This window comes from Lepus europaeus, chromosome 20, assembly GCF_033115175.1.
Source record: "Lepus europaeus isolate LE1 chromosome 20, mLepTim1.pri, whole genome shotgun sequence".
Taxonomy (NCBI): domain Eukaryota; kingdom Metazoa; phylum Chordata; class Mammalia; order Lagomorpha; family Leporidae; genus Lepus; species Lepus europaeus.
Genome location: NC_084846.1, coordinates 34,820,677 through 34,846,087, shown reverse-complemented (window position 1 = coordinate 34,846,087; position 25,411 = coordinate 34,820,677). Strand labels below are relative to the sequence as shown.

The window sequence follows — 25,411 nt, the reverse complement described above, 5'->3', positions numbered from 1 at the left end:
GATCCGAAGCCAGGAGCCAGGTACTTCTTCCTGGTCTTCCATGCGGGTGCAGGGGCCCAAGCACTTGGGCCATCCTCTACTGCCCTCCCGGGCTACAACAGAGAGCTGGACTGGAAGAGGAGCAACCGAGACTAGAACCCGGTGCCCATATGGGCTGCCGGTGCTACAGGCGGAGAATTAGCCAAGTGAGCCACAGCGTTGGCCCCATCCCCATTGTATTTCACCCATTCTCACAGCAGTTCTAGCAATGCTCACCACTTGCCTGCTCCCCTGATGCTGTCCAGCCTGTGAATTATCTTCTTACCCATGCCCAGCCATGGTACTGGCAGACAGTTTACTCCATGAGAGGGTGATCTACTCCCACCAGCCTTTGCGTGCAAAGCAGGCTTTCGTAGAAGTGTGGGGAGGTTGAGAGGACTCATGCATATGCTGTGCTAGGACTCTGCCTGCCACCTCACACTGCAGCATCTACCACGTGGCTGGCTTTGGGCTCCTGGGACTTTCTCCCCACTCTGGCTGGCCAGATGAGCGAATGATGCTTATATGTACACTATCTTCTCCTAAACACCTATGTGCGAATATAGCACATGTGTATATACATGTGTTACATATGCATTTTTATGTGTCTATACATTTATGTATACATGTTATATAGTATGCACATATATACATGTGTACATGTTTGCATGTAGTGGGTATACATACATTTGTGGGTAAGAAGTACATTCTTTTAAAGATTTATTTGAAAGTCAGAGTTACATAGAGAGGCAGAGAGAGAGGTCTATCTGCTGGATCACTCCCAAATTGGCCACAATGACCAGAGCTGTGCCAATCCAAAGCCAGGAGCTTCTTCCAGGTCTCCCACGCAGGTGCAGGGGCCCAAGGACTTGGGCCATCTTCTACTGCTTTCCCAGACTGTAGTGGAGAGCTGATCAGAAGAGGGGCAGCTGGGACTAGAACCGGCACCCACATGGGATGCCAGCCCTGGAGGTGGCAGCTTTACCTACTATACCACAGCGCTGGCCCCAGAAGTACATGTTCTTTCACAGAAGAATGCTGCCTTCCCTTTATTCTACCCTCCCTTTACTGATCCCACCCTAGGGTCTGCCTTTTCATTCCCTCATGAAAATTGAACTCTTTATACAAAGATAATCCCTTCCTACTAGGAATTCTGTTGCCAGCAGCTAGGAGAGCCAGATCTCGTTATTGGTGCAGTCACTCATGGTTTCCAGGTACCAGGAAGTGCCCTGCTTCCTTCAATCCTCACCAGAACACTGATGGAATTGCATCTTCACTCATATCGTAGATGGGAATCCAAGACTGAGCCAGCCAGCTCAGTGTTTGAGGCCCTGTAGCACATGAGATCTTAGAGGAACAAGATGGAGACAGAACCCGAGTCCTCTACTCTGAATACAGAGGGTGCCCTCTTTCAGCTACCAGCTCTCCACCTGGGTGCAGACAAGGCTCCTCTGGGTGCCTAGGTAGGGCAGAAGATTACCCAGGCACTGCATATTTGGAAAGCTTTGATGCCAAGGTACAGCCAAGATACAGCCCCACTTGGTGTGTTGGCATTCAACATACCCACCTGCCAATCACAGACCGTAAGCATAAAGGTTATGACAGTGTCCCTGGCTTTTCTGGACCATAGAATATGCCCCATCCCCACATCCTCACCCGGTCTTCTTCTAAACCATTGGATCACTTGGTAACATTTCACATGAGCATCTACCTGTCTATGATCCTATTTTTCCTCACCCTTTCTCCCCTCTTTACAGGAATAAAGCGGCATTCTCATGGCTCACCAGCCCCAAGCACTAACTCCACAAGTCGTCTCACCTTGCCAGGTGGGTAAAGAGACATCCCATCATTGTCTTAGTAACCAGACACTGGAAAGGATTGGTTTTTAGGAGTTGAGGGTAGCAGTGGTAAGCAGAATTTGACCCCATACTTATCCAGTCTATTCCAGAACATGGTCTGATATCCATGTTTATAAAGGTTCTACCAGAAATGGACATATTTCAGTCGAGGTACACATTCTCTCCCAAAGAGTAGAACCTTGCTCTTTTTTTATGTACTTGCTATAGAAATATGCAATCTCTAGAAAGTTCATGAATAGGCATTATGAAAAGCCTATACTTTTAACTAAAATGACCATCTTTAAAATATTTGAGGGGACAAGAGGTAGAGGTTCCCTGATGACTCACTCCGCAAATGCCTGCAATGTCTGGGGCTGCATTGGAGCCAAAGCTGGAAGCCAGGAACACAGTCCAGGTCTCTCATGTGGGTGGCAGGAAACCACTGCCTTGAGCCAACACCTCTGCCTCCCAGGGTCTGCAATGACAGGAAGCTGGAGCCAGGAATTTAACCCAGGTGCTTTGATGTATAACATGGGCATGTTAACCACAAGGCTAGGCACCTGCTCCTAAACTTATATTTTTATTCCATTTTCTATGATTTTCTTGAAGTCCCTTGTTTTTGCCATTGAGGAGCAGTTGGTACAAGGGAAGGAGGGCGAGTCTGTGCTCAGAAACTAGGGTTCAAATTCCAACTTTTCCATTTTCAAGCTGTGTGAATACATACTTCAACTTCTTAGGGCTTCTGGTTTCTCATGTTTGGGGAATAAAGAACAGAAATATGAAGGGGCTTCAAGAGATTTATGAAATTTAGTGTGGAGATTTGTGAGCATGTCCATCAACTTTCTGAAGTCCCGCCCCCCCCATTAATGCTTGTAAGTTTAGCCTCATCCTGACACACAGCAGGTAATCACAGCCAACCTTCTGGGAACTATGGAAGCAGCGTGTGACCTATAGGGGTTTCCACCTAATACGTACTAGAAAACTTAAGCATTTCAGGTTACTCTAAAGTGTCTATGATTCTGACACATTATTCATTCCTAACTTGCCATTTATATAGCTTATAAAGTAAGAATACTTATGAAAATATATCAGTCTTTTGCATCTGTAAGGAGTTAGAAATCTCAATTCCATCTGCAAGACTCTATCCTATCGATTAGTGGCTCAAGGAACATGTATGCACTTAGGTTTTGGAACACTATGGTCAAAGTTATTTCCATAGAGAATATCGAGTTATTCCTCTAGTATGTATCCTCATTTCACTCTTGCTAATGCCAAACACTTCTAAAAGACATTAACCCATGTGATACACATAAACCAAGTAAGGCACCACTTAAGAAAACCCTATTTTCTGATGTTGACACGTTTTTTATGTTCTATATAAGCTAACACAAATTAGAGAAAACATGATATTTGTCTCTTGGGGTCTGGCTTATTTCATTTAGCATAGTCTCCAGTTTCATCTTTTTGCAAATGTCAGGATTCTATTCTTTATACATGATGGAATATTACTCAGCCATATTCACATTTTATCTAGTGATCATTTGATGGCCATCTAGGTTGATTCCATATATATGCTATTGTGAATTGAGCTGCTATAAACATGGGAGTGCAGGTAACTTTCATAGGCCATTTTCATTGGATATGTTAACAAGAGAAGGACAGCTGGGTCATATGGGAGACTTTTGGTTTTCTGAACGATCTCCATACCATTATTCCATAATGCTTGTACCAATGTTTTCCCCACCAGTAAATTGGGGTACCTCCCCCAACATTCTTGCAAACATTTGTTATTTTGATTATTGGATAAGCATTCCAACTGGGGTGAGGTAATACCTCATTGTGGTTTTTATTTGTATTTCCCTGATGGCTAGTGAGCCTGAGTTTTTCCACATGTCTGTTAGCCATTTCTAGTTAATCCTTTGGAAAAAAGAAATGCCAGTTTATATCCTTTGCCTGTTTGTTAACCGAGTTGTCATTGTGTAGTGTGGTCTCCTTATGTATTCTGGGTATTCATCTCTGATCAGATGTATCAGTTGCAAATATTTTCTCCCATTGTGCCAGTTGCTTCTTTGTTTCCTTTGCTACACAGAATCATATTAGCTTGATGTAATCATGTTGGTTTCTGCTTTTATTACCTGTGTTGCTGGGGTTTTATCCAGGTAGTCTTTGCCTAGACCAGTGTCTTACAGTATCTCCCCTATGTTTTCCTCTAGTACTTTGATGCCTTCAGGTCTTAAGTTTAGATCCTTGATCCATTATGAGCTGACTTTTGTATGGGGTGTAAAGAAAGGGTCTTGTTTCAGATTTCTGTGTATGGAAATCCAATTTTCCCAACACCAGTTGTTGAAGAGATTCTTGCTACAAGAGATGACTTTAACTCATTTGTCAAAGATTAGTTGGCTGTAGATGTGTGGATTAATGCCTAGGGTTTCTGCTCCAGTCCATTTGTCTACATGTATTTTTGTGCCAATATCAGGCTTTTTGATTTTAACAACCCTGTACTATGTCTTGAGATCTGGTATTGTGGTGCCTCCAGCATTGTTTTTATTGCTTAAGATTGCTTTGGTTATTTGGGGCCTTTTGTGTTTCCATATGAATTTTAGGATTTTTGTTTTTTAGGTCTTTTATAGAAAGTCCTTGGAATCACATCGAGTCCAAATGGCTTTGGATAGTATGGACATGTCTATATTAGTTCTTCTAGTCCATCAACATATAAAGTTTTTCCATGTTGGTGTTTAATGTTTTGTAATTTTCATTGTAGAGCTTTTATATCCTTGATTACATTCATCTTAAATTATTTCCAAGTTATTTAACTTTTGTGGGTATTCTGAATGTGACTCACTTTTAACTTCTTTCTCAGGCAGAGCATTGTTGGTATTTAAGAATGCTGTTTGTATATCCTGCAACCTTGTCAGATCCTAAGTTCTAGTAATCTTAAGTGGAATCTTTTGGTTCTGCTATATAAAGAATCATGTCATCTGGGATAATTTGACTTTCTCCTTTCAAATTGGTATCCCTTTCTTGCCTAATGGTTCTGCTTAGTTTCTAGAACTGTATTGGATAATAGTTGCAAGAATAGGCCTTTTTTAATCTGGTTTTGGATGTTAGTGGAAATGCTTCTAGCTTTCCCCCATCCAACATAATGCTGACTGAGTTTGTCATATATTGCTGTAATTATGTTGAGGTATGTTCTTTCTATACACAGTGTTCTTTTTTTAATCCTAAAAGAATGTTGCTTTTTATCAAGTGCTTTCTTTCCATCTGAGTCATGTTCGTTGATTTGCTTATGTTGAACCATCCCTGGAATAAATGTTGTTTGGCCTGTGTGAATTATCTTTTAAATGTTGGATTCAATTTACTAGTATCTTGTTGAGGATTTTTCCTTCTATGCTCATCAGGGATACTAGTCTCAATTTTTAGGTTGTATCTTTCTCTGCTTTTGGAATTAACATAATGGTGGCCTCATAATAAAGGGAGGGAACCCTTCCAAACAAATTGTTTGAATAGTTTAACTTGAGTTCTACCACACTTTTAAGGAAGAATTAACAGTGAAGCCATCCATTCCTGGGCTTTTCTTTGTTGGGAGACTCTTGCTGATTTAATCTCTATCTGGATTATTGGTTTATTTTGGTTTTCTATTTTCTTGCCTCAGTTTTAGTGAATTATGTGTCTAGAAATCCATCAATTTCTAGGTTTTCTAGTTTATATAGCTGTTTATAATAATGCTTACCAATGCTTTGTATGTGTTATCAGTAACATTTCTTCTGTTGTTTTTATTGATTTTGGTTCAATTCCCACACCCCTTCCAGGAAGACAGCTTTTCCCTTTACTGATCATTTGTATAGTTTGACTTCTATTTTGTTCATTTCTTCCCTAGTTTTTATTTCTTTCAACTTGGAGTTTGGCTTGGCTTTTTTATGGTATCCTATAGATTCCAAAACACTGTCTTTTTTGTCTAAGATATTTCAGAAGATCTTCTAGATTGGATATTTCTTTTGCCTTTCCAAGTCTATTAAGGGTGTCTACTGCCTTTAAGTTGTGCTTATTGAATACTTCATTTTTAGTATTTCAGTATTTCTGCCATCCCCTGGCCCCAGCATCTCTTTGCAGGATTTTCCATGTCAGGTACAGATTCTTGTTTCTTTTTAATGTTTTAAGTAAAGGTATGATCATTGTTTATGAATTCTTCAGGTATTTATCAATCTCAACCTAGTGTTAATATATCAGTGTGTTCCTTTGGGGAGGCACATTGCCTTCCTTGTTCGTGTTTCTTGTGTTTCTACATTGATAGCGCAAATCTGGGGAATCTGATCAAAATCTCTTCTGGAAGATGAGTTTTTAACTGAAGGCTTCATTCCTGGAAATGTGCCCGTGAGGCTTGGTGGAGTGCTTACTGCTTATACTTGATTTCCAGGTGTGCTGGGTGAAGCCAGGGAGCTCTGGATGGGGCAAGGGTCCAGAGCTACACCCAAGATGGGCAAGTAGAGCACTTCTGCCTACAGTCAGAAGGGGAGGATGTTGGAGCTGGCCAGTATGTTCAGTCCCAGCTCTTCTGTGTGCCAGAGTGAACCAGCAATTCAGAGTTTAGAGTGAGCTCATGGTGCCAGCATACCTCAACTTAGCCAGGTGCATGCACTGTCCAGGACACCAGTCCACTCTGCAGTTGGTCTCTTCACCGAGACCTGTGCCCTGTATGCAGGGAGCTCTGGTGGATATGTGGGAACCCAGCTGTAGCCCATAACTCTCTCAGCTCTGTGACCCAACAGTCATGAGCACAAGGGGTCAGCTCTTTTCCCTGTGAGCTGTCCTGTGCCTGGCAGCCTCTGTCAGCAGCAGAACTGCCTACTGTTCCAAGTCAATGAAGTTCAGCTGAAACTCCACCACAGCCAACTCAGTCTGCCACTTTGGAGGAAGATGGAAGTGGGAGGGGAGCAATTAATGTAGTCTCCCAGACCCTTACCAGCTCCCTGGTCAGACTTGAAGCCTGTGGGGACTCAGAAGTTCTCCCTTGCCCTGGCGAGATGGCACTTCTTAATTGGGAGCCAGTCACGTAGCTACAGGAGTGGCTGGCGGCACGGCAGATGGCAGCATGCCTCACTCTCCTACCTACCGATCCGTCATGTTCCTTCACCACTGAAAATTTTCAGTCTGCTGCAAACGTGGTCCTTCGTTTTCTCGTATTTTTCTGTGACTGAAGTTAGTCATCTTGGCTCCGTCATCTTTTAAAGTTTCTCCTGGAAATTGCCCAATTTCTCCCATTCTGTGAGTCACATTGCTTTGCAACTCCTCTGAAATTGGAATGCCACTAACGCCATGATTTAATTGATATCATTTCCCTCCCTCATTTGTACACGCAGTAGTTTTTAGTATCAGTGGTATACTAACTTTGGTGAGACATAGTCGATGTCTACCTGCTTTCTCAAGCTCCATTTCCATGGCTCTCCTACCCAAGTCCAACAAGTGGACTCATTGTTCTGCTCAGTGGCCCTCAAGTTTTACCTCTGACTGCCTGGAACTTGTTTTCCTTGGCTAATACTTCTTCGCAGCTCTCACAGATCAAGGTGGAATTAATATTGCATCACAGCAATTTGTGTCATTGTACCTACTGGTAAGTGGCTTTTTCCAGAGTGGAGACTATCATTCCTTTCTCCCAGTACAGCAAGGTGCTGTGCATTGTCAGGTGCTCAGTGATGTTTCTAAGGCTGGGTACAGGGCTTTGTGAGTGAGCAGTTTCTTAGTTTATGACTATACATAAAGGAACCATTCTCAAAAAAAAAAAAATGGTTCACTTAGAATTTGGACTTGCTCCACCTACCCCAACTTGCTTTGAAGTACCGAGTAGACCTTGCTCTGTGGTCTCTGGAGGCCCCCTTCATCTTGCCCCTGCAGTGGTTATTGTACTTATTTCTAGAGCGTTGGAAGAACCCACTGTAAAGTGCTGATGTGTGCATCTCCTGATGTCATACTTCTTGATCAGGTGGCGTCTTCAATGAATCTTTGGTCACATACAAAGATCTGCAGAACTGCCTTGGTTCCCACTGCCAATGCACACCTAGGGCTGGACTGCTATGGCCGTTGAGCAATTCCTGGCCACCTTGTCTTTGACCCTCATTTGCATATAAGGTTGAGTTCTGACTACCTCAAGTTGAGGGGAGTGAAGTCCCAAGTCGAGTGAAGGGGGAGGTTCTGATGTAACCAAACATGCACTGCTAGCAGACACTGTTCACCTTGCTTGCTCCGACAGCCAGCTCTGTACTCCTCCCTGCTCCCCCAGGAGCATCACATGTTGCCTCCCTGTGACTCTGATGCCCCTGCAGCCCTCTTCCCATACCTGGCTGGCTCCCACACACGATACCACCCAGAGGAGCTTGTATTGATAACACAGCTGTATGAGAGACTTTAACTACCATAAGTAAATAGCCTTATAAAACCTTCGATTTCACAGCCAATGGACCTGGTTTGGCAAATGTCAGGCTTATGTTTTCCATACCATCTGCATGTTCAGATCTAGTGTGTAGTCAGTCTAATCAAATTCAGCTGCTAAGAGCTGTGAACTCCAGTCAGCATGTCCCAAGGCATTCGTTCTTTGATACACATTCTTCTAGACACATTCAAGGATGGGGAAAGTTAAAATGTTTGGAAGAACGCTTGCAAAAGACCACACAGGATCAAGCCATGGGACAGCTGGGCTCAGATTGAGGGGAGTCGGGAAAGAACAAAGCACTAGATGTGCTTGAGGAACACAGGGAGACAGAGTTAGACACACAGCCTGGATATATAGCATGAGGCAGAGGGGCTGAACTAACTCCTGCTGACCTGATGCCGAGAGCTACAGCTTCATCTTCACAGGAAGCTGCCAGCCTACAGGTCCAAGTACATCGACAGTTTTTCCACCAGGCCAAACCAACCTTGTAATCAAGGTCATAACATCCCCAATATGATCATGGAGCAGACAAAAGTGTCATTATAAGTCCTGATTGTGAAAGTTGAAGGGATCAGGTTGCAATAACTATAAAACTCATTAGGCCAAGTAAAGTAAGCAATAGATAAATTAGACTCCAACAAAGTGAAGAACTAGAGGGCTGGTGCTGTGGTATAGTAGGCTAAGCCTCCACCTGCTGTGCCAGTATCCCATATGGGCACCAGTTTGTGTCTCAGCTGTTCCTGTTCTGATCCAGCTCTTTGCTAATGGCCTGGGAAAGCAGTTGAAGATTGCCCAAGTACTTGGGCCCCTGCACCCACATGGGAGACCCAAAAGAAACTCCTGGGTTCTGGTCTGCCCAGCTCCAACCATTAGGGGAGTGAATCAGTGGATAGACCTTTCTCTAATTCTCTCAAATACTTTAAGAAAAAAATGAACTGTTGTGTATCAGAAGACCTCACCAATACAGTGAGAAGGCAATGCATATGATGGGAGGAAATATTTATAAATGATGAATCTAACTATGGGTTAATATCTAGTATACATAAAGTGCCCCAACAGCTCAATCACAATAAGGCAAAACCCTGAATAAAAAGTGAGCAAAGGTCCAGAAGAGATTTCTCCAAAGAAGATTGACACATGGTCAATAATCTGTAGAAAAAAGTGTGCATAGGCCCTTAGGGAAATGCAGGTCAGGACTACCATGAGGTTTCTTCACATGCAAAGATGGACAATGATGAGTATTGAGATTTAGGTTGAAATTGGAATCTTCACACACATGCAGAACTGATACAATCTTCAGCACTGGTGAAATTTGAAGAATTTTTGGCTCCGAAGCAGCCAGGCACAAAGCTATGTCATAATTTCATTATATAAAATATCCAGAGGAGACTAACCCATAGAGATGGAAGATGGAGTAGCGATTCTCAGAGGCTTGGGAATGGAGAGTGACATGAACAGTGAAGTTGGCAGTCTGAACTGAGCGAGGAAGAGGGCCCTCACCAGAGCCCAACCATGCTGGCACCCTGATCTTGTACTATAGCCTACAGAACCTCAATAAGCTTGTTTATAAGCCTCAGTATCACAGTATGTTACACCAGCCTAAGCTGCTAAATTCCCAGGTGAACAAGGAAGGTGTATCAAGGTCAACTTGGGGAAGACAAAGATGAAGAATGAAAGACAAAATAGCAGCCAGTCCCCAAATACCAGAAATAGAATGGGGGGTGAGTAAACTACTTAAGTTTGCTTTGAACAAAAAGCAACAGTCCTTGCAAGGGGCACCTTTTTAAACACTTTTAAGGATAGCAGAAGTTTCTTGCAAAATATAGAGCTAGTTCTTTGAAAAACTTCATCTGTTTTAATACCTGTATAGCATTCTATTGTACAAGTTTCCTATTTTCCAATTTTTGCTGTTGCAAATGCTTATTGAGCAAATAATATAAATATATTAAATATAAATATATATGAATATATTAAATATATAAAGCAAATTCCAACAGTATTTACTACCTTATTTTAAAACAGTAATTTATGGATAAAAATACAATCTCATGCATGTATTTATAGAATGATACCAAAATTCTATCAGAATTTGGGGGGGAGAGAGAAGTATCAGAGGGTGTATTTTGGGCATTTCAATGCCAGTTATTTAATCTCAAAGTATTTGAGCAAATATGGGAAATGTTAAGATTTGTTTAAATTGTATTCAGAGTGTGGTGCTTGGCATTTCTCTGTATGTTTAAAGCATGTTACATTAGAGCATTGAGAAATCTGTAGCTATTTTCTGTGACAACTTTGGTTTTCACGAACATTTTATACACATTTCCACGAAGTGAAATGTTTTCTCTGTAACGCGTTCAGCGCGATAGGTGTTGGCAATTTGAGGATTCTGGTGTGATGAAAGTTCTGCCAATCACTTGACTCCAGAAGCCACTAGGGACCATTTAAGAATTTAAGAATTGCTTCTGTGGTTTCTGGAATTTCCCGAGGTGGTCATCCTGGAGCTCTGGGGGGCATCACCCAGCTTCCTTACACGTCCGTGCCTCTTGAGTGGTAATGTGAGAGCACCTGCAGCCATTTTTTCCTAGAGCCACTGTCACCTGTTGCCCTATGGGACCTGTGCACCAGTCACACTCCCTAGGTGGGCCATCAGTGATGGAAAGCTGGAGACGCCGGCTTTCACCTGAGGAGTAGCCGAGAGCCCCAGCACCACTGACAGTCACAACTGCTAACGATGAAGATTGGCCAGTGATGCACCTCTGAGGGGATTCCCCAGGGCACCTGTCACATCACTTGGTTGAAAATGATCTTAGATGGAAAGGTACAGTGCCATAGTCACATAGTGATGCAGATGTAGCCAATTGCTGCTCCCTGCGCACAGTTGCTGGCGTGCACGGTAGTGTTGGCAGTAGATGCGCTCGGCTTCTGAATTACACTGCCTGCTGTAGAAAGTGCGTGTGCATTCCGATACCAGCTAGCTCACAATGACCTTGTTTTTGTGTCCTGTTTTAGGAGACCACGGATAAGAGAATCCATCCAGAGGACTCCTCAGAAGAAAACTGATCAACTCCAAGTTCAGAAGACATTTTAGGAAGCTTATGTTGGTTTTTGTAAAAGATTATGTGTATCTTAAGTGATTAACCTCTAAACTGAGGATTTTGATTCTCCTTAATGTGGGGTTTTAGCAGATACCTTGATGTAAACTGCGTGTCTATGAACATCAGGGGAGATGCTAGGCTCTTAAACATTGTCTCATTGAATCCTCACAGCAACTTTCAAAGGAAGATACTATTACCTCCATTTCGTCAATTAGGAAGTCGAGGCATGAACAGATCAATGGCTTCCTCTAAATTGGCAGATAGCAGGTGACAGGTCTGTGCCATTTTCTGCGCGATTCATTACCAGTGAGTAAAGAATGAAGCAGAAGAGTCCGTGCTGCAGCTTCACTCCTGTTTTCTGCTTGGGGATGAGCTCAGCTCCCCAAGCACCAGCTTCAAGCACAGTCGGGGTGTGGAGGGGCTCTGCCCGGTCTGCAGTCTTTCAGCATTGTCTCCGTCTCAGGGATGGCAGGCTTCGCCTACTCAGAACTGGCTCAAAGCTTATTTGCTGCTCTTTGACTTAGCACCCTGCAGGGCTCTAACCCGGAGGAACTGATCTTCACAGGCCTCTAGTGATAATGGTCCCCGTTAGTGTAGACTACTGAGTAGCCTAAGCTTCTAGTCTTCACGTGCCCACATGGGAAGATGCACATGCAGATGAGACCAAGCCAGCACCAGACTTAACTTGCTGTCATTTCAGACTGTTCTCCATTGAACCAGCATGAAGCACGCAGTTTAGGCAGGCCAGGGCAGATAGAATGAGAACTATAAACTATAATACAAAAGAGGAATATTTTTCATTCTTCATTTCCTCAGTATTAGGCGCTCGGGTCCCAGACACCTGACCAAGTAGAGAGCTGATTTTTTTGGTTTCATTAGGTTGTCTCTTTTCCCTGTCTCATACTCAGGGAAGGCAGAACCCTACCTCAGTGCCTCTGTTGGGAAGCATGCAGAAGTGAGCTAAGGTCATCATGTTTCAATAAGAACAAAGATCTGCTCAGGCCCCGACTTGAGGAAAGGGACTTGCCGACATTCTTAAACAAGGGCAGCAAGTCTAGTTATCAAGATGTTGCTGCTGAAACAGGAGAAGTATTTGGAGACCGGTGCTCTGGAGTAGCAGGTAAAGCCACCACCTGCAGTGCCAGCATCCCACATGGGTGCCGGTTTGTGTCCCAGCTGCTCCTCTTCTGATCCAGCTCTCTGCTATGGCCTGGGAAAGCAGTAGAAGATGGCCCAAGTTCTTGTGCCCCTGCATCCATGTGGGAGACCTGTGGCTTCAGATCGGTGCAGCTCTGGCTGTTGCAGCCAACTGGGGAGTGAACCAGTGGATGGAAGACCTCTCTGTGCCTCTTTCTCTCTGTGTAACTCTGAGTTTCAAGTAAATAAATCTCTTAAAAATTTGGCTTGGAAGATTCCAGTCAATTCTGCCAGCTAGTATATATATTAAGTGATTCACTTGTTCTTTAGTAAATGGGAGGTTTATGAAGGTTACCTAGAGTGATGTAGTTTGTTCATTCATTTAAATATTTCTCAGCACCACCTGTTGCCAGTACTGTGCTCAAGTTCTGAGGTTGTAAGTGTGCATATACACTGTTCCTGTTCTTGTGACATTTTAAGAATTTTCCATGTAGTAAGTCACAAAGCAGATGTATCTATAAGACCAGGGAACCAAAGGTTCAAGAATAGTTTCCAAAGTGACTCCAGTTACTATGCCTTGCAAAGTGAAAGCCAGAGCCTTAAGCAGAACTATCCTTGGGATTTTTCCGATCTACTTACAGTTTCCCAATTACTTTCAGGTTAGAATTCAGGGACTGTAACTCCTATCATGGTTTGTTGTGCAAGTCACACTTCCTGTTGGGATTTCTAGTGCTCTTCTGTCTCATGGCATGGCTCAAGGTGACTGAATGCCCGTATTTTCACATCATTTGCATCATTCAGAACAAAGAATGTTTGCGTTCTGCTTAGGAAGGCACTTGACTTCAGTGAAATGGATCCATAAAATAGCTTAAGTGTGAAAAATTTATCTTTATGGTTTTCCAGAAATATACACTTTGGATAATTAGTCTTTGTGAATCAAAGTAGTATGTTCTCTGCCAAATATTGACAAGTAAATCTAAGTTCATCTTAGTTGTATGGCGAAATCTTTCATGTAGTAAAAATTCAGTTATGTGGGGAATTACATGACTTTGCATGACATAAAGCCTATAGACAGGGCACCACTACAAGGCATTTGTAATGACGTCTCATCTTCCTGCACTTTGTTACAGTCATGGTATTCCAAGTACCTGTGACATACTGGACACCACATAATGTACCAGACACATTTTCTCATCTGTGAGCCATTAAAGGTCTTTACAACCACCACGCAGGTTACTATCTTCCCCATTATACAAAAGGAAGACAGACATTGAGTGCCAGTGTGGATTACTCATTTACCTAGTGCTCACAGCGGGTAATAGCACAGCCCCTGTCTCGTCATACCACCACCTGCCTCGCTCAGGAGAGCCTATGAATGTTTACTTTTATCTGTCAGATTTTGGTACATGGCCAAGGGTTGGTAACTCTTAGCCAACAGGTAAAGGAGCAGGTCTGAACACACTGACCAGAACCCATTATCAGCAGCTTCAGGCATTCCTGTAAACCTATATAATCATGTGTCATTTAATAATGGGGATATGTTCTGAGATACATTAGTTGATTCCATCATTATACAATCATTATAGATAGCACTTGTACAAACCTAGATGGTTTAACCTGCTATACATCTAGACTGTATGTTGTTTGCTATCATAGTTTGTCAGTGACCCAGATATGTGGCATGTGACTGTACTGTAAGCCAACTCATTCACAAACTCATTCCAACATAGTGGTTCTCAATCCCAAGCACAGTTAGGATCAGTCGTATTTCAAACATACTAGTGCTTGGGCTCCTCTCCAAAATGACTAGTTAGTTCAGACACTTTTAGGTGAATAGCCTGGGCATCAGTACTTTGTAAGTCTCCCTGGATGATCCCATGTGCATTCAGGGCTGGTACTTACAGGTAGATGGTTGAGGTGGATTAAGGACAGAACTGTATGGTTTATTTACAGACACATTTTCAAGGGGATCTGGAAGTGCTACCCAGGTGATCTTTCCATACCAGACCAATGGTGGCTTGGTTCAAGCTCAGTCAACTGGGCTCCTGTTGGTCAAGCTCAGAGTGTAGGCTGCCTGCTTCCTACTTCCAGCCCTTGAACTTTGTACTGAGATGAAAAGGTGGAAACTGTAGAGGTATCTTCTTGAAGAGCCATCTTTAAGATATAGATAATGGACTTAATCATTTCAGGTTTTAATATGAAACACATCTTGAAGATTTTAAAGCTAGATTTATCACCTTAGACAACCTTACATCTAATGTGCATGGTTTAAGAGTAATTTTCTGGTTCGGCAAACGTTGCCAAGTCATGCTTCTACAAAGGAAGGGATTCCTATCAACATGACTTCATTAATGTTTTTTGCCTTTCAGGGGAACAAATGAATTCCATAGTTGGAAAAGGATGCTGCTACTGAATTGTTCTGGCAGTTGCAAATCTCCCAAATTATTCCCAAAACACAGGGTCTTCATCTCAGCAAAGGGATGACACTATATTGAGTGAGCACTACTATGTGCCAAGCAATGTGCTGGCTGCTTTCACAGGCATAAGTTTTCATTCTCACTACAGACCTTTGAAGGGGGTGTCATTATCTACATTTTTATTTATTTATTTATTTATTTTTGACAGGCAGAGTGGACAGTGAGAGAGAGACAGAGAGAAAGGTCTTCGTCTTCCTTTTGCCATTGGTTCACCCTCCAATGGCCGCCGCGGTAGCGCGCTGCAGCTGGTGCACCACGCTGATCCGATGGCAGGAGCCAGGTGCTTCTCCTGGTCTCCCATGGGGTGCAGGACCCAAGCACTTGGGCCATCCTCCACTGCACTCCCTGGCCACAGCAGAGAGCTGGCCTGGAAGAGGGGCAACCGGGATAGAATCCGGCGCCCCGACCGGGACTAGAACCTGGTGTGCCGGCGCCGCAAGGCGGAGGATTAGCCTAGTGAGCCGCTGCGACGGCCATTATCTACATTTTTAAAGACAGGAACTGAAATGAGGTACCCATGTAAAATGACAGCTAGAACTCAATCTGGCTATGTTCCAAGGATGGTGGGAACTGCACCCAAGATAATGGATTGAAGATGAGGAAGAGGTTTAGAGGTTGAAGCACTCTATCTGGCATGGTGGAATTATCTGGTGAGCTTTAAGAACTCGTGTGGTCTCAATCCCATCCCCACAGGTTCTACTGTCAATGCTCTGAGATAAAACTTGCACAACAGGATTTAAGAACTCCCTGCATGGTTCTCAGATCTTATTGAAGGCAGGGTTGATGATCACTTTAATAACATTTTCACCTAAATTCCTTGAGTTCAGTCTTGAGTGTCTCTCTTCTCCATCACCTAGACTTTTGGAATACCTGTTAGCATTCCAGGTTGGCCCAGATCAGTGAAGATATGAAGGCAGTAATTTAACAGACCTTCTAATAGGACACTTGTTTTTTCCTGAGTCATTACCACAAAGTCATTACTTCAACTCAGCCCATTTCCTCACCCAGAAATGGGGTCATAGTAATGCTTGTGTTGCAGGAGCATAGTGATTAAGTGCTAGTTCACCTTAAATTCTTAGCCTTGTACCTAGTACACAATGCATTTTTTTAAGCGACCATAGTGGATCCTGAAATGAAAACCACAGGGTTCAGTTCTTATGTTCTGTCCTCAATGGCACTGAGGTTAACATTGGAATTCCTTGCAGAACTTAGGTGACGTCTGTGCATTTTTACAAGGGCTCTCCTCACGATTAGGCCAATATCACAAGTAGATACTGGTTTTAGCAGATTTTAGGCATAAATGACAGGAATATTTCTTATTCATATGAAACATTTAAGTAGCAATAAATTATCTTGTTTAGTGTCTGTACAGATAGAAAATAGCTATTGATGGAAATGTTTTCAAAAGGTCACATTTCATGATGCTATATTTGAATGAACAGATGCCCAACACTTTTTTAAGGTGCTACTATTAGCATTTATTCAGAAGCTAACCATAGGCCAAGATGTTGCCATTTGAGGGGATGCCGTGTTAGAGATTGAGAAGTTCACTACTTGAATATGCCATTGCACTTCGGCTTGGTGGTTCAAACAATCACCTTGAAGTTCTTTCAAAGAACTAGAAGTCACATTTAACTTCAGGGAATTAGGCCAGATTCAAATGTGGATGGGAACTAGTGACTCCTCAGTCTTGCTCTTGGGTAAGAACAAGGGTATATTGAGAGGATGGCTTAGGATTTGGAAAAACAATAAATTACATCAGATACCATAGTGTTTTCTGTTGAACACTATTGAATGCTACTGATAAAGGGACTCTTCAAATAAAATTGAGAAAAGCTACAGTCTATCGGCTGTTCTCAGGGACTCACAATGTAGATCACCATCATCTAAGGCATCAAGTTCTGGTGAGAAGATCCTAATTTAACTTGAACTCAGTTCAACTCGAGACTGGAAGCTCTCCCTCTCCTCAAATCTATTGCACACTTTATTCAAGAGTGCTTTGGGAAACAGACTGATAAATCATAAACAAAACTTTTGAACCCCTCATTTATGTTAGAATACCCAAACACAACTAACAATTGTATTAGTTTGTTGAGTAACAATTTTTCTGGAGAAAGATAACTCTGTATAATATTTTCCCATGCCTAGAAAAAGCAGCCATCAAGTACAAGGGAGTAAAAGAAATTCAAGTTGGTGGTAACAGGAGAAGGGGCAGAGAGTCAGGAATAATGGCAATTCATGAAAGTGATGAGTGTAAGTAGATGAGAACTCTTAGGATATCTTTTACTTTAAAAATTGCATATAGTTATAAGGATACAATGATGTATTAATTTGTCTTGAGCTGTCTTTTCCTAGTCATATTTGATAATGATTTTCCCAAGTTCAGTTTCTAGGCGGAAATAGTGCCTTAGTCAAAGTCTTCATTAGCTAAATAGATTGTCTCCAGTCAATCACCGAGATGAGACAGACCTGTTGAACGTGTCTTCAAAGGGAAGAAGTGTTCAACTTGATAAGTATGGGGTAGGGGCTCAGGGCCCTGTCCTAGCTTGGTTGTTCTACACCAGGGAGGGAAGTTGTACTACTGGTTGGGCCTGGCTGTGAGTAGTACCCATTCATTGTCAGGAGGCCGAGATCCAATACATCAGGAATTACCAGAGGGCAAACAGGAGTACCCCAGAAGTTCACACCTGTACCCTAAAAGAAAGGTCCACATTAAGTTCAAGATGGTGCCTTCTTCCTGGCTCTGCTGTTGTGCCCCGTCATCACAGCACATTCTCCTCTAGATGGGAGAGGCCAGGAATGCATACAGAGTAGCACTGTATGAAATTTTCCCTTTTCCCATGTTTTGAGCAAGAGTGACAGCAGGTGTATAACTATTCCCACCATCTCACTGGGGAGCGGGTCTCTATCAGCAGGTTCAACTCTATTTGCAGCATCTCCAATGGCAAGGAGAGTTTCTATTCTGACAGTCAGGATTCTAAGCAAATGGCAAATGTTTCTTCATGCTGAGATGTGAGGAATTCAATAATACTTTGGCTGGATTCATGCTGAGTAGAGAAAATAGAATGAATATGGAGAGGGACTGACTTTGAAGAGCAGTAAATCAGGTAGCCCGGGCAATTCCAACAATCTTTCATCTGAAGTGTGCTCTCTCCTCACTATATCCAGGTAACAGTAGTGTTTATTCCTAAAGAGTTTTGTGCCATGATCTCTTGTTTACCTAGAAGAAACCCCAATTAGGTACCCCCAGATCTTCAACTCTGTTCTCCTGAGTTATAGAATATATACAAAGTCAAAATAGGGCCTTTTGTTGAATGTGTTTACTGCACTTTGGGACGTTAGAAGGCCAAGTTGGTGTGGGTATTAAAGAGCTTGTAGTCATAGCACATCTTACACATGAAAATGTTTCTTCAAGCGATTCACAAATTTGAGGGTATTACTAGAATAGTAACCTCACTAGGACAAGAATTTGCTCCCTTCAATGCTAGCTCAGCAGTACCCAGCAGGTATTCAAAGTCAATGAATACATATGCCTATTAGTCTGGAGGCTGTAAAAAAGTATTCTGCTATTTAGATGTCTAGATTAACACAAAAGGAACAATTCTACCAATTATTAGGTGTGATTTGTAGAATAGTTCCAGTGATCCTTAGAGAATTGCATACTTAAAATGATCATAGAAAAATTAGAGTATAGACAACCAAAAGAAAATGTTTATGCTACTCAGAAGTAACCACTGCTGTGCTTACGAAAGTATTTCAGGTTTTCCTATACATGTGCTTATTTATAGTAATGATCATATGTACTGCTTTTAATAGTATTATACAACTTTGTTGATATCTATACCATCTATAGTGTCAGGTCTATATTTTAAGAATGTACCCCAAATTAATTTATTCTTATATGATTGTGTATTTAAGTTGTTCCTAATGTTTTGCTTTATCATGGACACTATGCTTAAATGCACCATTGGAAGATTTTTTTTTCCACAAAGGTAGCCTCAGGGATTTGACCCATCTGTCCAACTGGCCCATTTGTGCATCACCATCCTTCCTTAACTTTTTACATGGCATGGTCTCCAGCAAGAGCTAGTGTTGGGGTAACTAGTCAACCCTATCATGGCTCTGTCACAGCTTTCACCTAGTTACATCTGCTCTATCTTCCATGTGTTGTAACCGGTTGTGGATCTTTATTCCTATTTATATCCTCTCACTGAACAGGAGAGCTGGTGCAGGTCTACAGCAGGAGTACTGGAGGGAGGAGGAGTTAGCTGGTCTTCAACCTGCACTTCTGTGGGCAGAAGACAGATGATACACACATGGTTTCCTGAAGTTCCTACTTGTAGTCAGATATCCCAGTTGTTGCCTTGTGACTTTCCCTTCCAGCGTCACTTCATAGTGATCCCCCTAGGTCCCCTTTGGCTGTGATGGTTGCCCAGTCATCCCTTGTTTTTGATGACCTTGAGGAATGCCCTTCAACTGGGATATATGTGATATTATAGTGAGGTTGTATGTTGTACAGAGACCACAGAGGTAAATGTTAGTTTTCATCAGTACTATCCAAGGTACGTCCTACCAACACTTTTGATGTCAACCTTGGGCTCCTGGGTGGGGTCGTGTTGATTCTTTCACTGTAAGCTACTCTCTTGCTTCATTCTCAGAGATACTTCTTTGGAAGGATATTATTACAACCAGCTCATGCTAAGGGCTCCTCCTTCCTTGAAGAAGGTACAAATATGTAGGTCTCTTATGCAGAATTCCAGGTAGCTTGTCTATTATGCCACATTCACTCACTGATATCAGGATGGACTCATGGATATTTTATACTTTGGCTTATAATCCAACACTGCCTGATTTATCTTATTGCTCAAGTTGTCCTAGCTTCGGCTTTTCAGTTCTTTATTCAGGATTCATTTATCATTGTGTACATGTGTTTGCTTTTTAGTACTTTTGTGTATTTTGTACTTTAGTCCTAGAGTCAGTCATTCTTACAAGGAGCCCCATTTCCTAAAAATATATGAAAGTTGGAGTTACACAGGGCAGGGTCGGGGGGGGGGGGTCCTTCACCTGCTGGCTCACTCTACTTGGCTACAGTGGCCAGAGCTGCGCCAACCCAAAGCCAGGAGCCAGGAGCTTCTTCTGGGTCTCCCACGTGATTGCAGGGGCCCAAGGACTTGGGCCATCTTCCACTGCTTTCCCAGGCCACGGCAGAGAGCTGGATTGGAAGTGGTGCAGCTGGGACTCAAACTGGCACCCATATAGGATGCCAGCACCATAGGTGGCAGCTTTACCCACTATGAGGCTGGCCCCATGCCCATTTCCTTTTATTGGAGTGGTATTAAGTAACTTGTCATTAGGTATGCTTATTGCTATTGAAGCTTCTGAGGCTATAATCATTTCCTCGCTTTGAGACCACTTCAGCAGACAGAACAAGGAAGTGTGTGTATGCTAATGTGTGCATCACTAAGTATTTGTATAACCATCTATCTGTTAAGCTATAGGTGAATCCATCCAACTCCAAGTCTAATCCAGTACCACAGCTTATTCCAGCCTCCTCTGTATCTATACTCCCATGCCCATCATTCTTACCATCAACTCTCCACTTACATTCTTGATCAATTCCAGTGTATGTAGAGTGGAGTTAGAATTCTTAAGCTGTACCCCCCCGAAACAACTTGATCAATTATAGTACACTATTCTGTGTGCAGAGTTTTCCCCCTGACTTACAGATTCCAGAGTTACTTAGGTGACCATTGCACCACCTTCCTCCGGGAGGTCCTTTCCTCTATTTGTGATGCAGTTTGGTTGTGTTTTAGCCATTTTGAATTCTGGTATTTCTAGGACCTCCTAAATAGTGTTTTATTTCTGTTCATTAAGAATCCCTCCTTGTGCTACAAAGGCATATGGATTTTGAGGTGTGTAGTGCTGTGTATCTACCACTATGGTATCATATGGAATAGTTTGAGTGCTCTACAAAGCCTCTATCACCTGCAAGGATACATCAGAAAATCCATTATGAAAGTTGATTCTGATGAAAAAAGTTTTAAGTGCGTATTTTTCATATTATGCATTAGTCATGAATATTTGAGATCTCCTTGTATACATACTTTTGTTTTGCTTACAAACATCTTAGTTCTATTTTCCATAAAAATCTTGAAGTACACTTATATTTAAGCATTCTTCCTTCATCCAAAACCCTAGAGGTCACCATCTTTTGTCTTGTCATCCTATAATCTTTGTCCTTTCAAGAGCATCACACAGGGGCTGGCCTTGTGGAATAGTGGGTTAAGCCGCCGCCTGCAACACCATTATCCTATATGGGTGCTAGCTCAAGTCCCAGCTACTCCACTTTCTTTTTTTTTTAATTAAACTTTTATTTAATGAATATAAATTTCCAAACTACAGCTTATGGGTTACAATGGCTTCCCCCTCCCAAAACTTCCCTCCCACCCACAACCCTCCCCTTTCCCACTCCCTCTCCCCTTCCAATCACATCATGATTCATTTTCAATTCTCTTTATATACAAAAGATCAGTTTAGTATATATTAGGTAACGATTTCAACAGTTTGCCCCCATATAGCAACACAAAGTGAAAAAAAAATACTGTTGGAGTACTAGTTATACCAGCTACTCCACTTTCAATCTAGCTTCCCGATAATGTTCTGGGAAAGCAGGACAAGTCCTTGGGCCCCCTGCAACCCACATGGGAAACCCAGAAGCTCCCGGATTTGGACTGGCCCAGCACCAGCTGTTGTAGTCATTTGAGGTGTGAACCAGTGGATGAAGCTCTGTCTCTCTAACTCCCTTTCAAATAAGAAAAAAATAGAAGCTTTGGGGGCTGGTGCTGTGGTATAGTAGGCTAAGCCCCAGCATCCCATATGGTTGCCAGTTCAGGTCCCAGCTGCTCTGCTTAGGACCCAGCTCTCTCCTATGGCCTGGGAAAACAGAAGATGGCTCAAGTGTTTAGATCCCTGTAACCTGTGTGGGAGACCTGAAAGAAGCTCCTGGCTTCAGATCAGCCCAGCTCTGGCCATTGCAGCCATTCAGGGTGTAAACCAGTGGATGGGAGACTTCTGTCTCATCTGTGACTCTACCTCTAAGAATTTAAGTGCCACATAAATGTAATCATATGTTATGTAACCTTTACAGACTGACCTCTTTCACTTAGTAGGATGGGGCTCTAATGAGTTTGTGGGGTTAAAAAACCCTAGAACATACGGATTTGAACTCTGGGGCTGGCAGAGTGGCATAGCTGATTAAACTGCTACCTGCAATGCCAGCATTTCATATGATGCCAGTATTTCCTATTAGAGGGCCAATTAGAGTCCCAGATGCTCTGTTTCAAGTCTAGCTCCCTGCCAATGTGTCTAGGAAGGCATAAGATGGCCCAAGTGCTCGAGTCCCTGCTACCATTGTGTGTACAATGGCCCAAGTACTTTCCTCCACTGCTTTCCCAGGCCATTAGCAGGGTGCTGGATTGGATGTAGAGCACCCGGGACTCAAGCCAGTACCCATATGGGATGCCAACATCACAGGTGACAGCTTAACTCACTACGGCACAACACTGGCCCTTGTTTTTCCAATTTTAGCTTTGTATAGGAATATCAGTATCATTGTTGATCTAGTTCACAATTCCACAATGATAAAAATTGTTGGGTATCTTATCCTGTGCTTGACATGTTGATCTTTGACCCGTGTATGCATTGGTTTCAGAGTTGTTTTAGATGGGTCTTGAAAATTCAGTGATATCCTTGTCACTCAGATTGAGCACCACTATCCAAAACCCCAAGTTCCTACACGTGATGCCAAGTGCTAACCATGACGGAGGACTCCATTTTGCTTTACAGGTCCCAGAGGTGACCCTAGTGTCACATCGCGCTTCCTTAACCCTTTCTATGCTATGTATGCGGCCATTTGTTGTCTTTAACTGACTGAGGCGATAGTGGGCTTATTCATCTATTGGTAATTCAATAACCACTGTTTAAGAAAAGAGGAAGTTGCCCAAAATTCTTAAGTCATGCCATGTCATTGCTGAGGCTAATGGTTTTTTTGTCTTTCTTTCTGTGGTATCCAGTCATCAAGCCTCCTCTGCGTCACTTTAAACGCCCTGCTTATGCATCCAGCTCCTACGCACCTTCAGTCCCAAAGAAGACTGACGAGCATCCTGCAAGGTACAAGATGCTAGATCAGAGAATCAAACTGAAAAAGATTCAGAACATCTCCCATAACTGGAACAGAAAATAAGTCAAGGAGATAAGAGGGAGTGAAGAAGGGCTCGTCCATCTGCCTCTTAGCAGTCACTGGACTTAGTGATACACACCTGCAACACCCTTGGAACCAGTTGGAGCTGGTACTGTCACGTTGACTGCATTAAGGCGACATGAAGGCTGTATGTGATGTTCAGTTTTGTCATTCCCTTATAGACCTGATCATTGACTGGGAGGAGGGGGTGTTAATCAGATTCCAGAAACAAGCTAGTAAAAAGGGCTATTTTCAATGCATTTCAAAGTCCAAGTGGGACCAAGATACAATGAGACCTGCTTGGAAAAGTGAAATTGCCATATTAACTAAAATCTGACTTTCCCAATACTGACTTAATTGATGTATTTAAGAAATGCACTTTAAAAATCTTTAGAGTATACATAATTGTTAGACTCAAAATTCAAGTATGTAACTTTCAAAGGGCATTCAAAAAGATTTGTGGTTCTGAGTGGAGCAATCTTAGAGACCAGTTATGAATTAGGTTTACAGGTATTTCAAAATTCAGATTTTTACAAAAGCAGATCTAAGTTTAAGATTTAATTTTTCATCACATCTCATACCCAATAGTCTCAGTATACCTTTATGGATTTGAGTTTACATGGAACATATTTGGTTTGGTTTTCCTATAATTTCTACCCACAGTAGACAATGCTAGAATTCAATGACCTATGTCTGCAAGACCCCATATTTCAGATTCACAGGGATATTAGCTTGGTTCTGTGGTCCTGGGGCAAGAGAATGTAAAATAACGATCCTAGTTACTCCTTGTTTGTAGGCTTTCTTCCAGAAGACCAGAAATACCTTTAAGTTAGATGTTGCATCTTCTAGTAGGCAGCGTTTCTGAAGCTCTTTGGGATCCCAATTGCTCACAGCTGGTGGAGTAATGGTCTTTAGGACACTTCCTTCATGGTGGCATCTTTATCCCTTCTGTGTGTCTCCATGGAGTTTTCACTTGAGAAAAAGTCACAGAAGTGAAGGAAACGTTCAAGGCCAGGACAACATTCAATCCCTTCAGAAATGGCCTGGTTTACCAGGAAACCTAGGCGTTTGTCAGTAGGCCTAACCCTCATCCTACTCTGGCTTCATTTAAATGTGTTCCATGGTTTAATGGCATAATTCTTTAAACACACACACACACACACCCCTCAGTTTGCTTAGCTAGGAAGTGAGGTTCCTATATGCATTTTGCATCATCATGTAGGCTTTGACTGCAGTTGCTGAGCCTGGTGAGTAACATACATATACGGAAGCAGCAAAGATCCCGTGTTCAGGGCAACACTCCCAAGTAGTCCCATAAAGAAGCTCTTCTGATGGCTAACCTTCAGGACTTGAATGCAAGAGGTTCATTGCCAATGAGCTGCAGTGATTCAGGTTGCACAAACCCCAGTGTTCACTAGTCAGCATGCCTCCGATCAGTTTATGTATTGGGGTTTGTGATGGTACTTCAGGGGAGTATAGTTGCTATACCAAAGGAATTCCCACTGTGACTATGTTAAGTGAGACCGTTTGTAATTCTTAATTCCCTGCCTGGTAACTGGGCAGAAAACCCCTCTGCAGGCTAGTGGATCTAAGGTAACGCAACAGGAATTTACTGTTTGCCTAGAGAGGATGTTGTGCTTGCTGTGCTGAGCCATTTGGCTACCCAAGGAGGCCCACGGGGAACATCATCGGATGAGGCCACTACCCCCATCTGTTTCTCAGCACTTTTATGTGATGCGTCAGGGTAGCTGTGCTGCCTAATGGTGAAGGCACTTTGCTTGGGAAGGTCCTTTCTGCTGCATTCTTTGCTCTGGTTTCCAACCTTTGCTAACACTTAAGTGTATGAATGTTAACACTCTACTTGTAAAATGCTTATTTTTGCCTAATAGATTATGTATACATGCTGATTATATTCTGACAGTACATTAAAAGATATTTTAAAAAGACTGAGTCATCTTTGGAATTCTGGTATTTTTAAGTTGCATTTCCCCTAAGTTTGGCCCTATTCAGCCCTGAATAGCTCATCAAGGTGAGTGGTATAAACTTATTCTTGCCCATTTTCTGATTCTGGCGATAGCTTTTGTAACTTTCTCCTGCCTAGAGCCCCAACAAGTTTGCTGATAGGAATAAGCCATAACAAGGGCTCATCAAATTAACACTTGTGTTGTCAACCCAGTTCAAAT

At 42.5% G+C, this 25,411-nt stretch overlaps 1 protein-coding gene across 4 annotated transcripts in view; it reads left to right on the top strand.

The window, feature by feature from the left end:
- Positions 1-25,116, top strand: part of PDE1C (phosphodiesterase 1C) — a 398,369-nt gene extending 373,253 nt beyond the window's left edge. For 2 of the 4 annotated variants that reach the window (XM_062179212.1, XM_062179213.1), the window contains 2 exons: positions 1,776-1,844; positions 23,062-25,116. In XM_062179212.1, the coding sequence (XP_062035196.1) occupies positions 1,776-1,844; positions 23,062-23,231 (239 nt within the window). In that variant the 3' untranslated portion in view covers positions 23,232-25,116. Of the gene's footprint in view, positions 1-1,775; positions 1,845-11,289; positions 11,373-23,061 lie in introns of those variants that run through there. The other 2 variants (XM_062179209.1, XM_062179211.1) reach the window with 2 other exon arrangements.
- Positions 25,117-25,411: the final 295 nt, after the last annotated feature.